Source organism: Fulmarus glacialis, unplaced genomic scaffold (genome assembly GCF_000690835.1).
Source record: "Fulmarus glacialis isolate BGI_N327 unplaced genomic scaffold, ASM69083v1 scaffold14594, whole genome shotgun sequence".
NCBI lineage: Eukaryota > Metazoa > Chordata > Aves > Procellariiformes > Procellariidae > Fulmarus > Fulmarus glacialis.
Window position 1 is genome coordinate 18,554 of NW_009208805.1, and position 26,893 is coordinate 45,446.

The 26,893-nt window shown below is 41.6% G+C and overlaps 3 protein-coding genes across 3 annotated transcripts in view; 1 reads left to right on the forward strand and 2 right to left on the reverse strand.

Moving 5' to 3' along the window:
• Positions 1-4,228: 4,228 nt before the first annotated feature.
• Positions 4,229-5,260, reverse strand: P2RY13 (purinergic receptor P2Y, G-protein coupled, 13). The gene has a single exon (XM_009576627.1). It carries the CDS (start codon positions 5,258-5,260, stop codon positions 4,229-4,231), a length of 1,032 nt encoding a protein of 343 aa, XP_009574922.1.
• Positions 5,261-8,692: 3,432 nt separating this feature from the next.
• Positions 8,693-10,952, reverse strand: P2RY12 (purinergic receptor P2Y, G-protein coupled, 12). The gene is made up of 3 exons (XM_009576628.1): positions 10,777-10,952; positions 10,214-10,287; positions 8,693-9,738 (listed from the first exon to the last, which is right to left on the reverse strand). Exons 1-3 carry the CDS (start codon positions 10,950-10,952, stop codon positions 8,693-8,695), a joined length of 1,296 nt encoding a protein of 431 aa, XP_009574923.1.
• Positions 10,953-11,431: 479 nt separating this feature from the next.
• MED12L (mediator complex subunit 12-like) overlaps positions 11,432-26,893 on the forward strand; it is a 48,096-nt gene continuing 32,634 nt past the window's right edge. The window contains exons 1-11 of the mRNA XM_009576629.1: positions 11,432-11,514; positions 12,418-12,644; positions 13,226-13,344; positions 14,476-14,619; positions 15,167-15,330; positions 15,803-15,934; positions 18,776-19,003; positions 21,556-21,697; positions 22,562-22,682; positions 23,404-23,505; positions 25,238-25,351. Coding sequence (XP_009574924.1) covers positions 11,432-11,514; positions 12,418-12,644; positions 13,226-13,344; positions 14,476-14,619; positions 15,167-15,330; positions 15,803-15,934; positions 18,776-19,003; positions 21,556-21,697; positions 22,562-22,682; positions 23,404-23,505; positions 25,238-25,351 — 1,576 coding nt within the window. The remainder of the gene's footprint in view (positions 11,515-12,417; positions 12,645-13,225; positions 13,345-14,475; positions 14,620-15,166; positions 15,331-15,802; positions 15,935-18,775; positions 19,004-21,555; positions 21,698-22,561; positions 22,683-23,403; positions 23,506-25,237; positions 25,352-26,893) is intronic.

The following is a 26,893-nucleotide window of genomic DNA, read 5'->3' on the forward strand; positions in this document are numbered from 1 at the left end:
CCTTGGCTGGCTGATCCTGTATAGACTTGGGTCTCTTCTAGTGCCTTTAGTTTTCACATGCAACCTGCTGGCTCTGTGTGTTTGTGTGGTCATATGGGTAATATCTTGGTTGCTCGACTTGGCTTCCCAGCTTTTGTCCATGATGCAAATTGTTGTTTTGCATTTCTAATTAATTGAAGTACTGCTGTATGTTATGAGAGTTTTCTCAGTACTCGGAGTTGTAGGAGCCTTGATGGAGGGATGTGTACCACTATGCCGGAGCGTCGGGACATGTATGAAGTGCAGAATTTGTCTTTAGGCATTCAGGAATTAACTTGCTGTCCCCCTGAGGAGAGGCACTACGATATGAAATCTGGAAGGCTAGATGGTGCATGTATTAGGCAAAAGTATAATATATTTCCTTTTTCTGAAACACAAGTAAAGTGAAAAATACAAAGAAATATATGTAAGCCTTTTGTACCCAAATAAGATTGATTTCCTACAAAACTCGACTGCCTAGTGCCCTATAGTTCCCCTTTTGGGAACCCAACAACCTGTAAAAAAGTTTAGAGTAAGTGTCAATAGTTTTTGTGTGAATCCTGGACCACAGGAGCCTGCAATAAGGTTCATTTGTCTGAACAAGTTTAAGGCCTGGTGCCAGTTTTCCAGTTTCTAGGTTGTCTGTTGCTTCTAGTCTGGAGCGTAGACAAGCCGAGCAAATGCACATTTGGATGTGGAAAGGAAAAGCCCTGCTGCTGCCTCATGGTGGTGATGGGCTGGAGTAAGCACGCGTAAGGTGGAATGTTACATGTGTTTGCTCTGTCTTGTACAACTGCTGAATCTAGGAGAAGCAAAGGTTTCTCTTAGCAGCTCCTGGGGCCCGAGTGTCAGTACCAGCCTTTCCAAGTTAAGTTGGGAAAAAAAATCACATTTGCTGTATTGAATATGCTGGTAAACTTTACTGAATTACATAAATTCTTTGACTGCACTAAAGAAATCTGGAGAGCCCAGAAAAGCAGCTTTCTATGGCATGCTGATGGTACTCTCTACCTGTAGTCTAGGCTGATGGCTTCCTCATCTTCAAGGGAAGTCTGTTCTCAAAACCTGTCTCCATTTTGGTCAGGTGTAAAATATAAAATATTGCTTTGGTTATTTTTTTGAGCCTTAAAAAGCAGAGACCTAAACTTTGAGGCATTTTAACTGTCATGATTCTTACTTCCATCTGGAGGCAGGGATCTAAAAACTTGCAGAAAAAAGTGCAAAATCCCAAATGTTAGAATTTAGGGGACTTTTTTCCTGTAAGTGGATCAACCACATGTCCTATCCTTGCAGTCACCTTGAATTTCTCTGCTACAGAGTTTGGTAACTCTGGCTCCCTTTTACCTACCTAAGAAGCAGCAGCTGAAAAACAGATGATTAAGACTCCTCTGAAACCTTTGGCACACCCCTTATTTAAGGTGCAACTCGGCCCATTTTGTGGTTACACCCACCCTTACATGCAGGCTCTTAGTACTTAACTGTGTGTACTGCCAGTATGCGTTCGTGCAGAGTGTTAAATGAGCTTGTATTACAAGCAGTAGAAACGAGAAAAAAAAAACCAAACTTCTGCATGAAATAAGTTTTCTTTTCTTCAGCATTTTCATAGTTTATCGCTGCCATATTGCTCATTTTATGTTACTGTTTTTCTTTGTAATAACCACAAAAATGGGCCAGAGTTCCACTTTTAAATCCAGAACTGGATGTAAGTCTGTGCTGAGAGTCCTGGGGACCTCCATATTAGCTATGCTGGTGTGATTCATCTGGAAGAGGGAGGACCGAGCTGCAAAGTTTCGTGCTGAATTCTTCCCTAATATACCCAAAGCTCAGGAACACAGATTTCCATGGGCACCTGCCTGGTGGAAGATCACAGCTGATTTACAAACCGTCTTCTCCTGATGTTTAGCCGTGGTCATTGCGTTAATTGCTGTGCCATGTCAACAGGCTTCAAGAAACATTTTCAGACTCCTCCTATGTTTCTTTAAGCAGGTGCTAAAGTGGTGACTATTTTAGCAGCTAAGAATTTAATATATTTACTTTTACTAAAGTAGCTAAGTTAATCCTGTTAAACACTGTATGTGTGTGGGGAGAGAAGAATTAATTCCTGAATAGCATTTAATCCTGAGAGGAAGACACTGTTTGAAAAAGCATTGATTTACAGGGAAGTTCGGAATGAGCTGGACACTGATTGGGGATTAGTTCAGTTTCCAGTTGTGAACGGGTACAGTTACAGAAAGTAGGTAACATGCCTAATGGAGAAGATACAGTGGGTGGAAATTGCTAAATAAGACATACATCTACCTGTGTGGCAGAGGCTGGGGAATCCCAAAGGCAAATGTAATTAATGCACAGTAATCTAAAAACAGCTTTGAAAAAATCGGGCTGTATGGAGCAGCCTGCGTGATTGTATTAGGCTGCTGTAAATATTTAATTTCTAAAAATAGCAATCGAGTGGTGATCAAAGCGTCTGGCATGTGTGAGAAGACATAAAGCTAGCAGGAGAGCTTGAGGAAAAGAGAAGTTTGTTAATAAGGGACGTGACTTTTCTCAGCAAGGTGCTGGGGACTCTCACACTTCAGCTCCACACTGTCGCAAGGCAGCAGGAGATGAGTGTCTGGGTACGGGGCGGGAGGCAGGAGGGGTGGTGGGAGTTACAACAAGCAATAGGGCTGATGGAAGAGAGCAAGTTGTGGTGCTTTCCCTGAGGCCTCTTCTGCAATGCCGTGTCACCTGAGCAGCGCGTGATGCAGAGGTGGTCCTCTGGGGCAGCAGGTATGTCGGGGGACAAGTAGCAGTAGGAACGTGTTGTTTGAGAAGCAAGGAAGCATTGCTGAGGACTAAGGTAAGTTTAACAGGTTTTTTTGAATATGCTTTGTAGAGTTGGAGTCAATAAGTGGTTGGTATCTCTTTCACGTCTTAAAATAGTGAAATAAATTCCAAGATTTTGGATTAGAAAGCTGCTTCTCTTCAGGCACAGTCCATTTGGACTTCCCCTGCGGGACAGCTAAAGGAGAGCTCTGCGAGTGGTGCGGTAAGCTGGGTGGAGAGGGATTTTCTGGACAGGGAGAGTTAGGCAGTGTTGCTTGCTGCCTTCTCTTTGCCCGTTGTCGGGACTGGGAAGGATGAACGTGCCACCAAGGGGGACATTTCTGGGTGTTCCCCTCTGGTGAGTGGTAGAGTAGGGGTGAATGCTGCATGGCTCTGGGGTGCCCTTTGCAGGGGAAGCAGTCCTGGGTCTTCTGCTGGCCCAGACGAGGAGTATGCTCTGGGGGGACTCTGGGGTATTGCTGACTGCGTCCTCTATTGAAGTCCCTGCTGGGAGCGGAGAGGAAGGATGGTGAAAGAGTATAGGCGGTAGGAAAGTAATTACGGGTGTGAGAGAGGTGGGTAGGGATGGGGAGGGACCGTGTCCTTCTTCCCCCTGTCAAGTACAGTTCCTCCTCTTCCCTGCCCTGTGACATGCCAGCTGAGCTGACACCCAGTGTAAGAATTACTGACATATAAAATCAATAGCTCTGGGTTTTAATCCCAAATAAAGCTAAATTGTCCTTAGAAGCAGCTGTAGTCAGTAAGCTGCTTAAGGTTTAACAAGTAATTTTTTTTTTGTTTAAAGTGGATAGAATTATTCTGTAGATTGTCTTAAGTTATATGAAGGTATTTTAATTCATAGGCTACGGTTTGTCTGTATTCTGTGAGGTGGACATGATTTAGTGACCAAATCAGAAAAACCTCTGTTCTCGTTAGCTTTGCAGAGCCAGCACAACAATGCAAGACTAACAACTGATCGTTGTTATTTTTATGCATCATTGACACTATTTTTCTGTTTGGACTGATGTGGTTATGTGTGAAGTCGCACAAGTGATTCCGAGGCAATACAGATCTCTGTGGTGTGAGTGCAGCAGTACTGTGGCTGGGCAGGCACAACCAAGACACGGCTGGGCTACCACAGCTTTGATTAATGATGGTGGTGTCAGTGAGAGAGCACAGCTCAGGGGGAAGATCGGTGTTAGATTGGGGTCGGCAGTTTGAGTGACAGCTTTTTGCCTATTAAGGCTAAGCAGCGAGCATAAATAGGGAAATCCATTGTGCTGTTTTTATTAAGTATTAATATTGCAGTACAACTGCTCTTTCATTTTCTACAGCAGAAGTAAAACAAATTATTTTTTAACTTCTCTATGAATATGCAGAGACTGTAGAGCGTGAAGCTGCAGTATCAAGATTCAGTAGCAGAGATTCGTGTGTCCAGTTCGGTTTTGGGGTTTGTATGAACTGTTTTCCGAAAGGTCTTTACTCTCCTGCATAAAACCTTTTCTACAAACGGTTTGCACAAGAACATGTATATCAGGGGGTCCATGCAGACGTTTGTGGCAGCCAGCCACAGAGTGCTTTCTTTTGCGACAAAGAGCTGGTTCTGCAGACGGCAGTCCATTCGGGTGGTCATTTGACTCAGAGTATAGGGAACCCTGCTAAAATGAAAGGGGGCAAAGCACAAGAAAAACACAGTAAAAATGATGAATACTTTCCCCTTGATCCTTTGTTTGCTTCTGTTGTCTTTCTTCTGTGTTTTTATATAAGACTCATATACCTTTTTGGCAATAATTACATAAAATAGAAGCATGAGGATGAGAACAGTCCAGAAGACAAACTGACAGATGTAATTGACAGCTTCATGCCATTTGAGTCCGAAGTAATTCTTCAACGAGGCACATTTCTTCACAGACTGGGGTGTTGCTTTCTTGTTCGATAAGATCATGTTAGGCAGAGAGAGAACAAAGAAGAAGAGCCAGACCAGACCCGCAAGGATCTTTGCTGAGGTCAGGTTTTGCACCCAGAACTTCCCAAAAGGTCTCACAATCTTGAGAAATCTGTCAAAAGCAATGAGACCAAGTAGCACTATGCTAATATACATGGTGTCATAAAATACTACGGCTGAGAAGCGACAGACAAAGGCTTTGAGTTGCCATGGTCCCAGGCCAGAGTCCGTCAGGATTTTCAGGGGAAGCATCAGGGTCATTATGAAATCGGAAACTAAGATATTTTTCAGGTAGATAATGAAAGTTGATGTGCTTGGAATGTGGAAGAAAGCCCAAAAAGCTAGGCTGTTGAGTACGAGTCCCAGAAGGAAGACGAGTGTATACAGTGCTGGGAAGACCAGGTGGGTGACTGTGGTGTCTCGGTGGCACGGTGCGGAGGAGGGTGCTCCACTGGAGTTACTGACAATACTCTCGTTTGCAAAGTCTCCCATTGTTTGAAATAGACTTGGGTGAAAAGGAGAGAGAAAACATAACATTCTGTATTTGAAATTACATGTTCATTACAGAGACTGGCACGTTTACACAAACAAACACAAAACCTGAATGTGCATTAAATAGACCGATTTCTCTTCTAGTTCATAGAAAATCTATATCTTTGCCTAAGTTTAAGTTGTTTACAAACTAACGTCTAATGAAAAGTTAAAATGGTATATATTGATTATGGAGGCCTAAGATAATATAATAGCAAGGTATAACAGCAGATTGGCTAGAGCACCTTTACATGGAAATATATTTTATGTATTTTATTTTAAATGTATTTTAACATTGAATAGAAATTTTACAGTTCTGGCCCAAAAGCAAGGCGCTTCTGGGGAAGCGACTTCTGGTATTTCTTATCAAGCACACACCATTTTTCCTTTCTCAGCACAGATTTAAATAACATTTTCAAGATAAGATGCACACTGCTAGTTATCAGTCTCTTACATCTGAAAGCCAGATGACCGAGTGCCCCATCACATCACGTGAACGCTCCGATCGTGCAAGTACCTGAGCAAACCTGGCAGCAACTGTTTCAGAGAGGGGTCTTTGGCTATCTCCGGTTCATCTGCTGTTCCTCTGCTGACAGAAGCCTCCAGCAAAGTATTAGGAACGGGGAAATGTGTAGAAAGATGAGACTTTTTCTGTTGGTGTGGTGTGTTGTTTCCTTCCTCATTTTCGTGTATTGCCCGAGTTAGTTAATCACATTTGCTGTTGCTTTTCTCTCTTTCTTTTGCTCTCTGTCAGAAAGTACACTACCTTCTCCTATACTAATAAAAAAAAAATGGCCATATCCATCAAGACAGGCACATTTTCCGGCTTTTCGTTTGTGTGGGGCAGACCTGATGGCACCTACACTGTGCCATTACGATCTGGCTCCTTTAGAGACGTGGGATGAGCAACCACAGAATGTTTCCTGACAGTTTTGCAGGATAATTCTCAAACTCAGCTCTGAGTTCTTGTTTGTGTGTGTGAATTCCGCTGTTCTGGACAGCACTAGTCGTCGTCAGATGCGTGACCAGAAAGTCTGCTCAGAGCCACCCTTACAATGGGTTACTCAGCTACAAAATCATGTGCACTGACATATTCAGAAACTGTACCCTCCCTCTGTAGCCTGTTAATATTGACAGATGAACCTGAGCTTGACTTTTGATCTCCAGAATGGGATTTCTGGTTTATTTTGGTGTCAGTGTAGCCAGGAGATAGAGCGTGCTGGTTACAGCCACTTTCTGGTTCTGGCAGAAGCTGCTGCCGCTGCATGGTATGCTTTGTGTTTATTATGCGTTTATTACGTATAATGTTGGAATCTAGTGCATTTCTCTGTAAACAGAACTTCTAGTATAAGTTTAACTGAGTAATGTGATTTGTCCTGTATTTGCCTGTCAACTGATGTGACTTAGGGTTCTGGCTCCTTGCTTGCTGCCATACGGGAAATGGCTCACATTCAAGCCATCCTTTTGTGGGCAGACATGGATTGCTTTTTGAGGTTCTCAGGCTGCAGCTGTATTGACAGTAAGTTTGTATCTACATTTTGGTTAATGTAGGTGTGCATGCTGATGTCGGTGTTAAATGGCTGGCAGAGAGCAAAGAGCCTTGAGGCTGACTGGGATGAAGGTCACACTTGCCATTGTCATCAGCATGACATGTCCCTATCTGCCTGACCCGACTTCTGTTCATTCATCAAGGACTACATAAAGCTGAGACAGTCCGTTCAATACCCCAGGACTGATGTCCAAGGCAGCATCTTCCACATTTTCTTCCAGACGGACCTCTTGACACTGTTTCCAACTGTAAGAGGCAGGTACTAAGTGCCTCCGCGTATCTTACTGGTGACTGTTCTGTGGTACACAGATAGCTGTAGTATCTGTTGTCTGAACAGCTCATCTGATCAGGAAAAGCAGCTGCCAGATAACTGCCGCTCTGTATGTGTAGGTACAAAAAATGTGGGGAATGAGTGTCGGGTGGAAGTGGGGCATCTCGCGCGTCCCCTCTGGGCATCAGCTGGAGCTGATCAGTCCTGGGCCCCATGGGGCTGGTTGTGGAGAGCGTGCTCTGGAGTGACTGGCAGCGCTGATTCCAGGGAAATTATGGTGTCCTGTTTTCTGTGGTGTAACCCAGTTACTGATTGTAATCAGTGTTGGTGCATATACCAGCATAAGCAGTGCACGAAACGTTTTCTAAAATATTTAATTCATCCAGGCAGGTTATAAGAGATGCATAAACTCTAAGGCTGGGTGCTAGAGTAAGTGAACTGTCTTTTTAACTTTCTAGAAAATTGGATATCAGTCGTAAAAATGCCCAGTGCCCTGCCAGGCACAGATAAGTACCAGAGAAGGGTAGACAGGCAGTGGCTTTTGGCAGGACTGAGCTCTTGCACGATGGTGAAACATTTCTGAATTGGAGCTGTTTTGCAGTGATGATAAATGAACCATAATTTATTACAATAGCCTAGGTTCTTTTCAATGTGTGGTTGTTATGATACCTGAAAATGTTATGTACCTAAAAATATTTCCGTGGTTTTTTTTTTTTCCAACTTTTCCAAATGAAAAAGGGGAGGTGGTTAAATTTTTTTGTATAGTACAAAAAAGCTGCCCTTAATAATAAGTAAAGATTTTACCATAACTTTTTTTTCCCCTAAGATCTAAGTATTCTGTAAATTGAGTCTTTGTGTATTTTCTAGTATAATACATTGTTCTCTATAAAAGTGTACATTTTTGTTTATTCATGTAGTAAGGTGAAGTCTTTGAAGGTTTAACTGACATCAAGATAAGCCTGATTATGAAATAATTTCCTCTGACATACAACTATTAATTATTGGTCAATGGATTAACACTTGGAAGCATATAATGAGATAAGCAAAATGTTATTCTGCTACCAAAACTCTGCACAGATAAATAGCTTAACTACGTATGTCCTATATTTCTGTTTGTCTGCCAGTTGCGTACAAGGTGACAACTCACTGTATTTAAAAATGACATTTACTGTGGATTTTATTTGCATTTCCCCGATCTTGCGTTGTCATGGACTTTACTCTGGCCCAAGTTAAGCTATTTCTGCAAAATCTTTGCAGTTCATAATCTCATCTGTAGCATTTCATGACTCTGTTTTAATTTTTCCTTACAGCTCCAACTGTAAGTTCAAACTTCTTCCTAGCAATTCTGACAAGCATGGAGGTGGTGATCACGTGGTGCTCTTGTTTTAGTCAAGATTTCTAGTTTCACCATTTTTGCAACCAGTGATGTTGGTTCCAGGGTTCTTGTGCTTTATCTGTAGGACAATTTCTAAAGAAGTCTGTGAAATTCTAGATATTCTTCTGCAGGATTTATGCTGCTTCCGCGCGCCAATAAACGTGTGTGGCCCAGAAGGGGTATGGGTAGTTCTTAGCTCTAGAGTGGCGTCTCATCTGTGTCATCTCCTTCGTTCTGCTCCTTTATTCGTGCTCTGAGTTCTGATGATGCTGTGTGCTCGCACAGCATGTCTAGCAAGGACTTTCTAAATGATTTGCAAAGGAAAAAATATATGAATGGATCTAGGCAAGCATTTAGCGATGTCAGCCACAGCGTGCTCTCTTTCAAGTAAAACAAGGTGTTCTGAGCAAAGCATTCAAAAACGTCTCTTGTTTGGCTCAACGTGTAGGGTATTCTAGTAAAGTGGAACGGCACGAAACAAATAAAGAACACTGCGATAATGATGAAAACCTTCAGATTTACCGTCTTTTTGGATGCCTTTCCTGTGCATCTTGTTCTTTTATAGGATTTGTACAGTTCTTTACTTATGAGTATGTAGCATACAACTATGACTGCTAAATTAACCCAGAAGATAAGTTGACAAATATAGTTTACGATTTCATGCCAGACTAAGCCAAACTCGGATTTCAAGAGAGCACACTTTTTTACGTTCTTAGGTGTTTTCTTCTTGTTCGTTAGAATCATGTTGGGTAATGAAAGAGCAAACATTGATATCCAAATTGCTGTGGACAGGATCTTGGCACCTAAAAGACTCCTTGGTGTTGATGTTCTGAACGGCGAAGTGGCTTTCTGATAGCGATCGATAGTTATTAGACCAAGAAACAAAATGCTAATGTACATGGTGAAGTAAAATACAACCTGGGTGACCTGGCAAACAAACCCTCTCAACACCCACGATACCAACTTTGCATCGCTAAGGATTTTAAATGGAAAAGTCAAAATCATGAGGAAGTCAGAAATGACAGTGTTCTTGAGGAAGATGATGAAATTGGATTTACTGGATATTTTAAAAAAGACCCACATTGCCAGGCCGTTCATGGTGATGCCCACCACAAACAGAATTGTGTAAAGCAAAGGAAAAATGACTTGACTGATTTTATTATCGCTGGTGCAGTTGCTGTCGTTTCTAGAGTAGCTGAAGTTGGTTGTGGCTTTCATTTGCACTTTGTCTTTTCCCCCCCTCCCTGTAAAAACAAAAAAGAAAAAAATGAAATTGTGAGTTATATCTGTCATAAGACTTCAACCTTTTTAGTCTTTTTTAATTTTTGTGTTGGGAACATTTCTTTGGGGATTTTGACTGCTGTAAGTTATATTTTATTTTACCGAGGATGTCAGGTTTCTACAGGAGAAGAGCGCTAGATGTAGCCATGTTTGTAAAGTGGCCTGGTTTGATCTTCCGTGACTTGAAATGCTGAGGTGACCTTCCATCCTAACCTCCTGAGCTTCCATCCTAACCTCCTGAGCTTCCCACACGGCTTCCCCAAGACCCGAGAGGAGCTGGTGAGGGGGTCTGCGTGGGGCGGAGGGGCTGTGGTGGCACACTCTGCCGGCGGCGAGGCCGTTGTGCCGCACGCGGGCCTGCTGGGCTGCGATTTCGCTCATCTGACACACGTTTGCCCAAACTGCCTCTCTCCTCCCAGGGAGGAGGGAGAAACGTACCTTTCTGCATCTTCCTCAGTGTGGAAAGGGATAGCATTTCAGCTTGTTTTGACTGCAGATTTAACAGTGCCAGCCTGAAGTAAAAGGAATCAAATGCCCCTTTTTATTGTATTTCTGCTTGGCTGGCCGTCTGTCTCTCCCAGTGGCGTCACTTCAGCCTCGCTTTTGGTTGTGCTTGAAGCTGATCTCTGCCTTCCCCTCCCTCTGCTCAGACCCGGGGGTAGCTGCTCGCAGGCTGCTGCCATTTCACTCGGGTACTCAAAGGGTGGATGTGGAACCCAACAAAGTCACTGTTTGTTGCTTCCAAGGGGAAGAAAGTGAGAGAGGAGTTCCTGCTCTTCTACCCTACGTATGAACGCTTGGACAGCTAGCGGTGTCTGTTCCTTCAGTGGTTACACATTTGCCAGCAAAGTCTGAAGTTATTTGTAGCTTTATTTATGTAGGTATTCATGTATACCTTTACTTATAGTTTGACAGTTTATCCTGTCATTTTCCTGAATCAGTTGCTTTACTGGTGCTGTGTTGCAAATAAAGTTAAAACTTCAGTTTTAAACTTCACTGACTTGAGCCGACACGCAGGAGTTGCGCAGGAGTTGCAGGCTCCTGTGCTCTGCAGTGAGCGCCTGCGTGAAGTCGCTGAGACTTCCGCGTAGCGCTGCGCCCCTCTGAGCCCGCTCTTACCACAAAACCAAGAGCGCGTCGGCCAGCCAGTCATCCACAAGCACTGAGCGGCCGGCATCCGCGTGACTGGTAACGGGCTGGGCTGAAAACTGTTGGTCTTGATCTGAGCAAGGTTTTTGGACTAAGTCTGATCCAAACTAACCAGTTTGGGAAACTAACCTGGGAAAGCCAGGCAGGTATGTTGAATCAGTCAGTCTTGCATTTCAAAAGGACTAACTTTCAGGTGTGTAGTGATGCAATTGTAAAAATCGCTGTATTTCTGTATGATCTCTGCCTTTGTAAAATAAGGCACTCAGGGGAGTAGATGCTTTGTCAGCCAATGCGCAAACATCCCTGACATCTTCCTTACAGAGCTGCAAAGTTTTATTTCTGTCTGTAAGATAGAAATAAATTGGCTTATGCTTTGAAGCATGTAACAGATTCAGCTGCCAAGTCTAGTCCTAATGAAGGAAGTATTCCCTAAGCATGCAAAATCACACACCTTCCCCCCACCCCAAAATCAAACAGGAGATTACCGTAGTGTGCTGTTGAGAAGCGATGAAACACTTGGGTATTTCCTACGATGGGAAGCTAGTGTTGCTGAGGGAGGGTCGTTCGCAGTTCCTCCAGGTCTTCACCATGTGAGCAGGCAGCGGTGTTCATGTGTAAATCCCACAGAGCAAGGAGAGGCTGGAGGAGCAGCTGTGCATCCCGGTTCTGAGACTTAGACCTTCCTCTGGCTTTGAACTGGTTTCTTAGCCAGAGACAGCTGCAAATTCCAGGTGACGCTCTCAGTGCTTTTGCTTTTGTTTCCTCTAGAAGAGGGAGAGAAATAGAATTTTTAAAAATGATTAGAGGTTTACTTCCTGCTTTTGACCTACTAACAGAGTCACTATTTTTAAAGGAGAGCATGTGTTTTGTAAGACATTGCAACTTTTCTGAGCGTAGAGTTGCACTCCTGTCTACTACCTTTTTGCCTTGTGATTCTTTAATATTATTTTTGTATACAGCCTTATTTTTTAAAAACTTTTTAAGTAGTTGGAAGAAGTAATGATTGGTTAGTTTGGAGAAGGTAAGTATATTACTGAACAAAATATTTATACCTTACATGATTTGCAGAGCAGTGCTCCAAGTCTTTAAGTTATATACAGTGCATCAACATTATATGATACATTTTATTAAAAGACTAAATATAACCAGTTACAATTTAAATAAACTATATAGAATTTTAGGAGTTGGGCTGCATCTTTTTTTCAATGGACTTGTACATAATAAGAGAAATGTCACACAGTTTCTAGGCATCTGTCTTCTCTTTACTAATCTGCTACTGAATATCAATCCAGGGGACAGTTAGGAGGGTCATCCGTATGTGTCATCTGACTCTGTCCTTATAGATAGATACAGAATTCGTAGTATCAGATTACATTTTTTCCCTCTGTATTTTTACTCTACTCTTTAGTGATTTCATTTGGCACTGTTTCCTCCACACTGATAACCACCGGAGATGCTTTTTGTGACGAAGAGTTAGTTATTGTTTATTGCAGACTGGGCTACTCGGGTTGGGTTTCTGCAGGTGATGACAGAAAAAAGAAGAGAGACTTCACTCGTATCTGGTCTTTTCAGGATGAATCTTCAAGTCATGAGTGTAACCAGCGCATGATTCTCCTTTATGGTGTTGGTAAGGAGCGTGATGAAGCAAGGCATCAGCTGAAGAAGATTACCAAAGACATCCTCAAAATTCTGAATAAGAAGAGTACTACTGAAATGGGTGGTAAATGCTTTAACGCCGCTGTATGGTAGCTTGTAGTGAAGATCACGGGAGCCGTGAGGTGCTCAGCAAGTTGTCTGGAGGCATGCATGTTGATCACATAATTTGGCTTTCATCCCCTTCACAGTCACTGGGTGAAGTACTGACCAGAGTCCCGCAGCACAGAGTGCAGTCTGCTGGCCTGCCTTACGGCTGCGCCAGGGCGGCAAAGGGCCACTGTGGTTAGAAATCCCTATTTTCCTTTATAACAACTTGGCTGTAAAGACTTGCATTAGGCTAAAGCCTGGAATATGAGATACTGGCCAGCGAGTGATACGTATTCCTTACCCTCTGAGTAAAACTGTGTGACTGTTTTTCAGTTTTTCTTGGATGTCACCTTTTTGTATTGGAATAACCTCGAAGTAGCTTTGATATTGTTACATGCTGTGGCGTATATTTGTCCCAAGCTTAATGGAAAACTGAGGCAAGTAGGGTTTTATGTAAAGCTTATTAAGATTTTTATTGTCTTTTAAATCAGTGATAATGCAAAACTACTAGGGTGCCATTAAATATAAAATGACCAAAGTAATTTTTTATCTGTTAAGTTGGGGATGAAGGGCAAAAAGCCAGGAAGACCAAACAAGAAGCATTTCCAACGCTAGAGACCGTGTTCACAAAACTACAGCAACTGTCCTATTTTGATCAACATCAGGTGACATCTCAGGTAATTCCCTTGTATAAAATCATAGTTTTTTACGTTCTGCTGTAGAGATACCAAATAGGAAGCAAATCTAGGTTTCTAGAAGTGTTTTGTATATACCAAGAATTTTCAGTGCGCTGCTTCTTCAAAGGCAAGAGAAAAAATGCTGCCTTGGTATTCTAAAATACCTGCTTCAGTAGATATTTGGGTGTTTGGTTTGTTTGTTTTTCAAGAAGCTTTCTGGGTTATTATTGATGTCATGATTATGATTTTTTTAATGAAAAATTTGAAATAAATTTTACATAAATTTCCATTAACAGCATTGTCTGGGGCTCGTTGGTAAATTAGATACTTATTAACCAATCTCTTGCATGTGTATAAGATATGTTACTCTATCTGTGTTTATGAAGGACAGCTGAGTATGTCTCTTTGAGAAGCTGGTGGATAATACAGTTTGTTCTTTTCTGGATATTAGAATTTATAGTCAACCTTTACTGTTAAAAAGCTGTATTGGTGGCTGACTGGAGAACATAAATAATTTGTTTTAAATGACAAGCCTGGTTTTCCTGGTTTATATTAGGACTTGTAAGTGTGCAAATATATCAGCATAGGATTTCATCATTTTGTCAGGTGTTACTGTTTTTAAGTATATTTTAATAACCAGAGGCTAACATAAGAAACAAAGTAGAAGAGGTACATGTTTGGTACTTAATTTGTAAGACATCTTTAGATCTGGTCTTTTAAATGAATTTATTACGTTTTGTTTGCAGGATAGCGTGCTATTAATTATCTGAAAACCATCAATTAAAAAATCACAATGCAGTAAGATGAAAAGAAAAATGATTCTGCCTCTTCTTTAAAGCAAAATACCCCACAGAATAAAAATCAGTATTGTAGATGTTAAGAACCATTTGACTCTCAGCTGAAAGCAGCAGAACAGCATTTTCTGTGTTGTCAGTTTTGAAAATAAAATGGCATTATGACTGAGTTGCAGGATAGTAGAGTAATAGATATACTCATGCATAATTTGTTAGCGCTTTTATCTGCAAAATGCTATCACTTGCTATTACCACTTACAAAATAGGATTTTTGGAGCACTAGTGTATCTGAGAAGCCCTCAGTCACCATATGACTTTTCAACATTTATTTTCACAGATCTCCAGTAACGTTCTCGAACAGATAACTAGTTTTGCCTCAGGAACGTCATACCATCTTCCCTTGGCTCACCATATACAGCTCATCTTTGATCTCATGGAGCCAGCACTGAATATCAATGGACTTCTAGACTTTGCAATACAGGTGAACAGAGTTCATTTTTTGGGGGGGTTATGTCAGGATAAAGCTGTGATACATTTTCTGTGAAACCAGAAAAAAACCAAGACCTGGACTGCAGATTCTCTTGATTTGCTGCCGTGCACTTTTATCTGTTTCAGTTTCCTGACCTCTGAAACAGAGTGCCAGATACTTCCCTTCTGTCTTACTTTGACAATTACAGAGAATCAATAGATGTATTTTATTTTTAAATCTTTCAAAATTAATAAAATTCTGGATTATTTTAGCACAAAGTATTTTATGATGGGCTTCACTGTTTCAGACTGAACCATCGTATTACACAGTAAAGTATCTGGGTGCCAGAAATGCCACATATTTCTGAAGAGCAGTTCTGAAGGACGTTTTTTATACTTTGACAGTTTATTTTGCTCTCTTTCACTTATTCTGTAGTGAGTAGGGGATTTCGTTTTTGTTTGCCATAATTTTTCCATAATGTATTTTTTTTCTGCACCTATTTTACATGTTTAACTTGGAAGTTATTTTCAATTCATTGTTTTTGTGTATGCGTTTTCAGCTGTTGAATGAGCTGAGCGTTGTGGAGGCAGAGCTGCTGCTGAAATCGTCCAGCCTGGCAGGAAGCTACACAACGGGGCTGTGCGTCTGCATCGTCGCCGTTCTGCGGCGTTACCATGCCTGCCTCATCCTCAACTCGGAGCAAACCGCACAAGTGTTTGAAGGGTTTGTGGCAGCTACAGTTTTCCAAAAAGTATTTTTGGTGTTCTCTCTTAAGCAAAAAATGCGTTCAGATTCAGGTAGTGAGACCAACTATCGTACTGCTATTGGAAGGCTGTAAGTGAGCTCAGGTGAGTGGAGCGGATGGCTCACCTCTGCAGCCCGCTCCCCACTGCCAGGGGCTGGTGGGACCTGCATGCTTTGTAACCTAGGAAAAGGGGGGAGTTCTGTATCTTGATTTCCTACCCATTCGCCCCATTCTGCCCTGGGCTCCCCGAGTGCCTCTGTGTCCTGTCTTCCCTGGGGCCCAGGGAAGCGCACGGGTGACACCAAACTTCACATGAGCCCCATCAGCCTGTAGATGCAAGGTCTGTCATCACGTTGCCCAGCTAATGGTGAGGTTTACGTGATATGTAACAATACGAGACACACTTCTAAGGTGCTTTGGAATGAACTCAGAATGGTTTTATTTTTGCAGGTTGTGCGGGGTGGTAAAGCACGTCGTTAATCCCTCAGAGTGTTCCTCCCCAGAAAGGTGTATTTTAGCTTACCTCTATGATCTGTACGTGTCCTGTAGTCACCTGAGAAGCAAGTTTGGAGACCTCTTCAGGTGGGTGGTAATGGGATTTTTCTCACCACTGCCTAGCCTGTAGACTGATGCAGGCTGCTGTGGTTTCAGTTCGGTTTGCTTTCCATGGAAAATAGGCCGTTGCCTTTGCTGCTCTACCTTTACTGATGCAATTCTCTTGGCCGTGGCAGCACAGCGTGTGGTCCTGAGGCTGTGAAGTCCTCACGCTGTGCTGGTACCTGCCATGGAGGAGCAGAGGCTGAGCCCTCCTTGCAGTGCTGTGGTTAGCTTAGCGGGTTGCTTCAGCAAGCAGCGCTGGCGCGCAGCGAGCACGCGTGGGGCGAGGGAAGCGGGGACTGTCAGCGTCAGGTCGGCTGCCGAGTCAGCTGTGCCGCGCAGCATTGGACCCCTCCCCACACATCTTTGCTTTTGCAGATTGCGATGTGACTGATTTGGTTTCTATAATGCATTAGCAAATTGGCTGTAATACATACAATGTTGGATGGAAAATAACAAAATCTTAGCTGACGCAGCTGTAATATTCTATTAAATATTTCCTTTGATGTGGGGAGAGGCACAAACATGTTTGAGTTTGTGAAGTTTTATGCTCAAATGTTCAGTTCCTTGATTTTTAAATTAAAAAAATATTTTAGGTACCCATATGCTGTATTTTTGGCTCTTACTTTCTAAAGGGGGAGTGGAAACCTTTCATATGCAAATATGCATCTTGTGAGAGTTACAAACCACTTCAGTTACTGTTTCCACTCCTAGTTTATATACCTGGTTTTGGTTTGCGTATTTCAGATTTGTGGTTTTCATTTCACAGGGAGCAGGAAAAGAGTTCTCAGTAATAGTATTATAATAGGTTTACAAATACATGGGAACAGTAGCATTTAATATGAGAAACACTAGGAAAAAGAAATATGAAACAGAAGAACTACAGAAGTGTTCATTTTTCTACTTAAAACCTAAAGTTCAGTAAGACAATAAAAAACCCCATTTTTATTAATACTGACCTACTATAGCAAATCCAAACATCATCTAGTAATATAGAGATAGTTAAGGTATTAAATTATATATTAAATATGTGATATACAGCACTTGATTTGAAGCCCCTTTTTTCAGACAAGTGGAGTTAGAAATTCTGTGAAAACTGGTAATAAAATTTATGTATACGTTTTTTAAACAGTTGTGTATAAGGTAATAGTGCTACGCTTGTTTTCTTCTTGGTTTCCTTGCTACAACTGAAACAAAAGAAAAACCAGTTGTCTCTACGCAGCAACTTTTTTAGCTCCTTTCTCTCTCTCTAAGTCAATCTGAAGCGACAATAAAGTGCAGTTCATAAATGTTCAAATTTAGAGACTTACCTTCCTTATATTGCAGTGCTTCGAAATGGCTTCTAATATCATCTGCAGTATTTCTTATCACTGGGTTTTACTAAGTGAGCTGCATGTTTTGGTTTAGTATGCTTGGTATATTTAGTTGTATTCGCTAAACTTCCTTTTTTAAATCATTCCTTCAGTTTTTTTTTTTTTCAATCTTATCTTCTGACCACTCCCCCAGCGTTACTTCCTGTGCAAGCACAGTTTCAGAGGCTGCTTTGCTCACATACTCGATATTGTATTGTTTGGGTTTTGGACGTAAGTGTAGGTAAATGCTGTAATGACAGAGTGTTGGGGACATATATGTGCCCAGGATGCTGGTACACATAGTGCTGGATGTTTGAGGTATGCGGTATTTGTTTTCCACTGGTTGGTTTTCTTTCTTTGCTGTTACACTGGCTGTTAGAGCAAAGGGTTAACGTCAGGCATTACCCGTCTTGTAGATTAATTATCCTGCTAATGGCCTCTTCCTCCTGCCCTGGAGCATCCCGATGAGGAGCAGTGGTGTGCAGGGGTTGCGCAGTGACAGGATGTCCCCAGGGGTGCCCTCCAAGCCCCGCGTCCAGGCGCTTCCGTGCACATCGCGATCCTTCCTCAGTTCACAGACGCCTTCCAGGCAGTACAGTGCTTCCTCTGTCTTTTCATACTGGGGCTAGTGGAGTTCTAAAAAATTCCAAAGGTTTCATGTATGTGAAGTTAATTTCAATTAATAGATTCCCCCCCCGCCCTCAGTGGTGAGGAAGTCTTCCCATACTGTCTATCCCAGTTGGGATAATTAGTGAAGTTTGTCCATATGGATGTTGTTTCCAGCTGTGGTATAAACCCCAGTGCTTGAGACAAATGCTCCTTAGAACATTTTGTGTGTGAAATCTGTGTTCTCCACTAAAGCCTTTTTTTTCCCCGAAGAAAGCCAATTAACATGTACGTTTCCTAGCCTGGAACATTTCTTAATCTTTTGTCTTAATAGTTCATGTCAAAATATGACCTTCGAGTATCTTTTCTCTGTTTACTGATTTCATCTTTCAAAAAGTTGTCTGTTATGTCACATTTTTACCAAATGTAGAGTTTTTAAATTTAGATAAATTTTCTCATTTTTCCTTAATTAGTTCTTCTTGCCACCACTGCAGTTCACTGTGTCATAACACATAAAGAGGGGGAGCAGCGTTATGAAGCACTGTTACAGTTCATGGAGAGGCATCTGATGCTCCAGGAAGTTATTGCTAGTGAGGAGTGAATGTGTGGTCCTTATCCAGCTGCTCACAAGTTCAGTCATAGAAATGTCATAGAAGCGATTTGGAAACTTGAGACTTTGTTTGCAGGAAAACTTGAATGAAATTGATGTATCAGCCTTATTTTCTGGTAGATGCTTCTTATCAAAAACGAGTTTGAAAATGTGTACAGAATGGTAACCAAACTAGGATTTTCTAATCCCATGTGGTATGTTCAACAGTATTTCTGCAAAGTATGTTTTTTGGCAACTCTTTCCTTTCTTGGTCCTCAGTAGTGCCTGTTCTAAGGTGAAGCAAACGATATACAGCAATGTTCAGCCTTCAAATTCCAATTTGCTTTGGGACCCAGAGTTCATGCTAGATTTTATCGAGAATCCTTCTGCTCACAGCATTAACTACTCAATGCTGGGCAAGATCCTGAGCGATAACGCAGCCAACCGCTACAGCTTTGTCTGCAATGCGCTAATGAATGTGTGCATGGGGCACCAAGATGCAGGAAGGTAAGGCAAACCGTGCTGGAATTGGAACTGGATGGATTTTTACATGGTGTATATGAGGTTTCCTTTCACCTTTTTGGTTTGTGTCTTTTTCATTCGTGTTTTCATTCATTACTCTTTCTGGTTGCTGAAAATTTATTGAGTAAGTTTCCTCTGAGTTATTTCATTAAATCAATCTGCATAATTTAACTGAAGGGAGTAACAAGTAGAAAGTACTCACTGTAAGACAGTCAGTAAGCTTTTTGTATCAGCAGCGTTTCAGACAGAACAGCTCAGCATAATCTTTGCTCGTTAGAAGCCTGTAAAAGAGGGAAGGTTCTGCATTAGGTCATTTCCTTCTCCTGATGCAATCGGGGTTTAATTTATTAAATGTGTGATTTATTAATTATGGAATTCATCTTCATAGGTAATTACAGATTTTTAAAAAAATATTTTTTAAGAAGTGTTAAGAGTTTTATTGGATGGAAGCTACTAGAGTTATAACAGCTGTCAGTTATATTTTAAGAGTAGCTTAGACCTCATGGTGCACAGTTCAAGTCGATCTCCAGTGATTAGAGTTAAGGACAAGATCTGTACTTCAACAGGTTGTCCAGCACTGTCTTACTGTGGTTGTCTTCTGACACCAGCAGGTGCTGGCTCCTGTCACAGTCAGGTGGAGCTTTGGTCTGATCCATCATGACACTTCTTGGGTCTTAAGTATAGGTTAGATCTCAAGGTACTGACAAGAAGTATAGTGAAGAACGCTTGCAGTAAAACAGTGTCAGGGTTTTACACTGACAGTATGTTTTCATTCATAATTCAGATGTTCTTTCAGTTGCTTCCTCCTTCCAGTGTGTAAACATTCAAACTCTGCCTTCTTGTGCAAATGTACCACTGCAGTGTTGAAACTGTTTTACCCTGGTTTTCCATTCTGCAGTCTGTGATGCGGACACTGATTTTTGGATCTAGCCTTTACCTCTGCCCCCAACACCTTTATTCCTCTCACACAATCAAAATCACCAGAACTTGGTATTCTGTTCTGATTCAGTTCCAATTTTTATTAAGAAATTCTTTGTCTTGATAGTTAGGTCTAGATGCAGCAGTAGCTGACAGTCTTTTTTAAGGTTGCTGACAGATCACAAAACTCAAGGAAATTGTGGAATTTTCTGTTTTCCTTTTCTTTTCTGATTGACTCCTGCCCAAAGTGTATGCAGTTCCTGTATCCTTCTCTGGGTCCCCAGAATAAAGCCATCTCTGAAATGTCCAGAGCAGGTCCAGAGGAGATCACAAAAATGGTCAGAGGGCTGGAACACCTCTCCTGTGAAGAAAGGCTGAGAGAGTTGGGGTTGTTCAGCCTGGAGAAGAGAAGGATTTGGGGGAGACCTTCTTGCGGCCTTTCAATATATAAAGGGGGCTTATAAGAAAGATGGAGAGAGACTTTTTACCAAGGCCTGTAGCGACAGGACAAGGGGCAACAGTTTTAAACTGACAGAGGGTAGATTTAACTTGGACATAAGGAAGAAATGTTTGACGATGAGGTGAGGCACTGGAACAGGTTGCCCAGGGGAGTTGTGGATGCCCCATCCCTGGAAGTGTTCAAGGTCAGGTTGGATGGGGCTTTGAGCAACCTGGTCTAGTGGGAGATGTCCCTGCCCATCGCAGGGGGGTTGGACTATAGATGATCTTTCAAGGTCCCTTCCAGCCCAAACCATTCTGTGATTCGGTGAAATATGTGGCATCTTTGGCAGAGCAGAGCAGCTGAGAGGAAGCAGTTTTGTAAGAGCAACAAAGGGGAACATCTAAATGTGGCCAAACGAGTTTCACTGTGGAACAGAGAAAAAATAACTTGCACTGGGATAAGTCAACTCTGCTCTGTTTTTTAAAATGTTACATAACTCTGAGTCATACACCAAATCACACATTACACAGTATGCGATCTGTGAAGTAAAATTCATTAATGCCAGTTGATTTTATGACTCTCTCCTCCCTCCTAAACAGTAGTGGTGGCCTGGCACAGGGAGGGAGGGCTCCTGCAATGAGATGTCACTGGTGGCCTGGGGACTGGGGAGATGTGCACCACACACACCGCTTTCCCGTGACATTTTTGCATGAAAGAGGACAGAGCTGCTGTTTGTGCGGCAGCACGGAGGACAGGTCAGAGTGTGCCCCTGTAGAGAGGGGCAGGTCATCTGTCGTGGTGGGCTGCAGGCAGTGGGGGCTTGGGTGCTCCCTCCCTCTTCCTGGGCAGCTCAGCACAGGTAGGGAAGCTGGTACGAACACACGGTGTACGAAAGTAGGGTTTACACGAAATAAAGGCCCTGTGCTACTGTAGATTGGATGGATGCAAGTTATGGGATGCAAGTCACATACTGGTTTTTTTCCAGATGCTCCAGTTGTCCACAACTGAGTAACAGTAGGTTATATATACAGTAGCGTACACATCACATTTGGACATAAACCCCCACCTTAAGTAAGGAAACACCAGTTCTTCTACCAAGCACTGATCTGCTTTGACCTAAATATTTATTGTTTACAAAATAACTTGATCCTGTATTAGTTTTTCTCTTCTTTCCTAGGATTAATGACATAGCAAACCTTTGCGCAGAGCTGACAGCATGCTGCACGGTGCTTAGCTCAGAGTGGTTAGGGGTTGTAAAAGCTCTTTGCTGCTCTTCAAATCATGTCTGGGGTTTCAATGATCTGCTCTGCAGCGTGGATGTAAGTTCAATATCTTCTGAAGTACCTGTTCAACCTATTTACCTACGGTGCGCTTAGAAGTGTAGTAAGGTTTCCGTTCAATACAAAAGCTGAGACAAATTTAGTCCTGTATCCATTTGAGTTTTCAAGGCTTTTAATGAGATTCCTGATTGATTTTTATTCTTTCCTGTATCTTCAGGGTTAATGTAGAATTTGGGCAGTGCTTAGAGTTTTCTCTTTGTAAATTTTTTTTTCTTTGTAATGGAATGATATGGAATATCAGAGGTGCTCTTTGAAAGGAGGAAGCATGTCCGTATACTTTTTCTAAAATGCTGAGGGATGTGCAAATAACTATCTCTATTTTCACGACCCTGTTTTGGTGTTAGTTCTTAGATTGTAGAAGGGGTGGTACACTTTGGTGTTCCTTACTCACCTGGTGTAAATTACTGTAGTCCTGTTAAAGTCAGCAGGATTACGGTGACTAATGTCCAGTATCTGATTCAATGTATTTATCTATAGTTTGTTTACATATGCCTTTAGGAACAGATTGAAGCTATGTACATTGGGGACATATTCTTGTCCTGAAGCTAAGGAATGAGTATTGATGTTATCAGTTTTTATAGAATGATAAAATTTTCTCTGGTTTTTATAAGACTAATGTTTTTTATTTCAGAATTAATTTGTGATATTTGAAATAGGTGTTTGTTAAAATTAAGTTAAGAGCTATCAGTATTTGCCATAAAATGTTTGGGAAATGCATTAAAATGTAGAGACAAATGCTTATGTGTAAACATTTTACTGTTTATTCTTCTAGTTAATTCCTTAATAATCGTGGCAGTGGTGTATGCATTGTTATGTGAAGCCTTGCAATGTTTTTCCTTCAAGGTGAGTGACCTGTCGTTCCACGATTCCCTGGCCACTTTCATTGCTATATTGATTGCCCGGCAGTGCTTTTCTCTGGAAGATGTAGTTCAGCACGTTGCACTGCCTTCTCTTCTCGCAGCTGGTAAGAAAATACCAAGAGAAAAACTTAAAACGAAGAACTTACGACTTCTTAAGAAATCTGCATTGATTGAATAAGTAGTGTGTTCTGAACTGCATTCTTGTATGGAATGCCACCTATTGTGCATTGCAGCATGTGTGTCCCTGTAGTTCCCAAAAGGAGTCACGCCAAGTTAGATCAGAGAACCCACATGTGACAAGTGGTATCAGAGTTGCTGGCAGCACACTGTCCTCTTCTGTTATGCAGCCTCACCTTCGGCTCATTACTTTTCTGCTCTACGCTATATGCTGAAATGTCTGCCAGACCTACTCAGATTGTGCATTTCCTTCTGGCATCAGTCTACCTGACATTGGCATTTTCTCTCTGACCTCATTGTCTTCACCTCCAGCCTTGGAGTACTGTAGCTATGGTCCTTTTTGTTGGCCACTTCACACATTTCTTTTCACTTTCTGCTTGGATTTGTATTTCTTATTCCTGCTTTGACTGTCAAAAGCCATTTTAACCATGTATTCTTTTCTGCCATTAATTAGGTCTCTTGCTTACCAAAAATCATACTTTTCTTCCCTGTTTTTTAATGACTCAAGGCCATAAATGCTGATTCTTGTGATGAAATTATTGTATTCCCATTTAAAATGGGGCTGTGAGATAGAACATTTTCAGGCCTGCCACTGGGACTTGTGAGGTCCTGGGCGGACGCCTTATGTCCACGTCCCATCTTCCGTAGCCTGTGGAGATCCAGATGCCGAGCCGGGGGCGAGGATGACCTGTCGGCTACTCCTGCACCTCTTCAGGACACCCCAGGTCTGCCTCTTTCCCCAGGGAACAGGTAAGTTGCCTGCTGCGTGGTCCTTTCATTTCAGAAAGTAAACCCAGCTCGTTTTTGATGGCTTCAGATTTCACGTGTGAAAATATCCATAGGGCAAGTAGAAATGATGGGGTGTTTAAAATTACAGATGTTTCACTAGTGAAAAGTTGATACGTACTATTCTTACTTGTTTGGGAAATGTTTTATATGCATGTAAAACTATAGAAGATTGCTGAAACTTATTCATTATCAACTCCTGGCCACTCAGGTATGGCATAATGATGACATAAAACTCAGCCATATTAATATTACATCTTAAAAAAGAAAATTAAGTTTTAACACAGCATCTGTGTATACTTCAGCAAAGAGGAATACATTTAGAAGAACTGTTCTGTCCTGATAGTTCTCATTTTGTTTTGGAGTTTCATTGGAACAGTCATGTGAGCCTGGGACCTACTAATACTGTTGTGCCAGTGCTGCTGTTGGCAATGGTAGTACGTATCACAGTCCCCACCTTCCTTGGTACTAAGTACTGTCGGGGCAGTGACAGCTCCTGTAGTGGGTCATCTTGCAGTGATACAGAAACTAGTAGGGATACACATCATGCAGGTTGGTAGCCTTGCATGTAAATTGAAATTAAATACGATTTTAAATGGGGTATAGTAAAGCATCTAGTCCAACAGAAGAAACATGAGGAAATCGGTTCTCAGAATATACTAATGTAGTTCTCTTTCCTTTTAAATTTGAATACTCTGTGGTCTGACCTGTGTATGTTTGCAACAGACCAAAAGAGGAAGGAAAAGGACAAGGAACAAGCACCTAACAGTTAAAAGGAAACAAGACTGGAAATAACCTGTGTTTGGACTTACAAGTAAATTTCAGCAAATTTGATGACAAGACTATTCGTATGGGAAAATGAAATTGAAAGAAAAAAATTTTTTCAGCTCTTAAGTGGTGTCAAATTCTTCCATCTAAAAGTAATAGTTTCTTTTTTGAGCAAAAATGAATGAGCTTTTGTTGCATGTTTGAGCAAAATAAATAAGAGCTGTGAAGAATACCGTCTGCGTAACAGAAATATGTTACATGGTCCCAGGCTTCCCTAGAAATAAAAATAGATTGGAATGGATAAGAAAAATCATAAGTCTGAACTCTAGGAAGTAGTACAAATCAAACAAAATGTGACCACGTTACAGACTTTTCTTACATATGGCTCAGTTAACCACCTCAGAAAGGTGGTAGATTCATCTTTCCTTTCTCTCTCCCTGTCTTTCAGTTTGTTTACCTTCTCCTTCAAGTTAGAAAAAGCACTCACTGACTTCTTTTGCCATCTGCTTCTGAGCTGCAGAATTAGGCTTAACTGTGCAACAGGCATTTATATTAATTAATTTTGCCTCATTTGTGATGAAGACTAGGTGAGGGAAGTAATTCCCTAAATCTGTGAAGTCAAAATCAAAATACACTTCAGTGTCTTGTTGTGGTTAAATTCACTGTTTACATGGACAGAGTGAAATGACAGGCTCCTTTTTCTATTTAAATTATCATAGCTTATTTTGATATTAATACATCATAACCAGGTATCCCAGTTGATTTTATTGACTTACCTGTTGGCCATCAGTTTCAATTTTAGAAAATTCAGTTCTTCATTCAGTTATTGTACTTCTATAGCTATTCTAGATGAAAAGGATTTGGACAAAGGACATTTTAGTTGGTAAATAACAACCATTTTCTACAAGATTTATTCTTCTTTCCACAGGGAAATTATTTCCTGGAATTCGTTCTTCTTGCGATCGTCACCTCTTGGCTGCTGCTCACAACAGTATAGAAGTGGGAGCTGTGTTTGCAGTCTTAAAAGCAATTTTGATGCTTGGTAAGATTATGCAGAGTCATGTCTAATGTTTTTGTTCTAGAGTTTGGGTAAAAAACAGATTGTGCTAGTCACTTCCCTGGGAATGCTTCTGGGAAAGGAAAACCCTGATGACAGGAGAAAAATGTGGATGCTATCCGTGCTTCTATAGCATGCGAGTAGCGTTTCCGCCACAGGTCAAGAGACAGAATTTTTCTCTGGTGAGTCAGCATCAGCTGATGAGGCTTTAAGCAGATGTGACTTCTTCATATTTTGACCCCTACCCCTGCCACCAAGTCCCAGTACATTTCAAACTCAGGCGAGTCCCTCTTAAATATAGAGAGGAAATACAGTCTCAGATAATTTTTCCCACTTTTTTCTGTGTTTTACCACAAATCACATGTGTCTGTCATTGTGGAAGTTGCAAAGGAATCACTGCTAAGCAACTCTCCACAAATGACAAGTGTGTTATTTTTCCAAACAAATAACCGCCTCAGAGCTTTGGTTTGGCTTAAGTTCACTTAAAGCTCTTGTGACCTATGGCGATGTGTATTTTTAGAGCTAAGTAAATGTCCAGTTAAACAAGCAAGATCTTCCAGATGTGGACATACCCAGAGAGGTATATCTCCACGTAGAGTGCCCTTATTATATTCTCTGTTGGCCAGTGTCTCAGAAATGTCTTAAAAACCCCATGATCCTTAATGATGTGACTATATTGGGAAAGATGTTAGCTATCTGGGATGGACTGATGGATCTGAGAGTGAGTTTGAAATACGTTTATGGCCATTATCGATGTTCTCTTACTATTCAGAGTGCTGAGATTTGATATTTTTCTTCATTAATGGTGTGTAGTGTAAACACTTGTTTCATCTCTATGCAGGGACATGGTTTGGATAGGGTCTGGTGCAGAGTGGTACAAAGGAAATTTTGGACACACAGTTTGTTTGTGCCTTCACTGTAGCACATCTCCTCCTATACTCAAAATGTTATATTTGGAGATGTCTCTTCTTGGCACCCTGCATTAGTTATTTAAAAATTGTACTTGATTTGCCGAGGAAAAGCATCAGATAAATGATAGCTGTTGCAGTTCTATGCTGAGGAAGCTTCATGAGTAGAAATCTATGTTAGAAAAAATAATCTCTACCCAAAAGACAGACAGTGCTGCAGTCAACTGCTGTAGGGTGTATTAAATGTCTTCACAAGTTTTATCAAAGCATTCTGGGATGGCTTTAGCTTCATGTGTGGCTTGGTATCAATCTCTTCATCGTATTATTTGCCTTGCAGGTTCTTCCCTCTTGTCCTTCATGGGTACAGATTTGGGCTTGATATGGTTGCGCTTACAAGCTCATAAGATGCTGGAGTGCAGGGAGGGTGTGGATGGGCTGTTTGCTGCTGCCGTCTGTTCACGTGCGTTGGGCACAAACATCCGTCGGCTTGTTTCCCACGCTCTTTGCAATGAGCTTGACCTGGGCTTTGGGTTCTGCAGGGCTTGATGTGTCTGCTCTACCAGCCATTGGGTCAGTGGTACGGGGGTTCTCGGATTTGCCTGAATTTGGGGGAACAGAG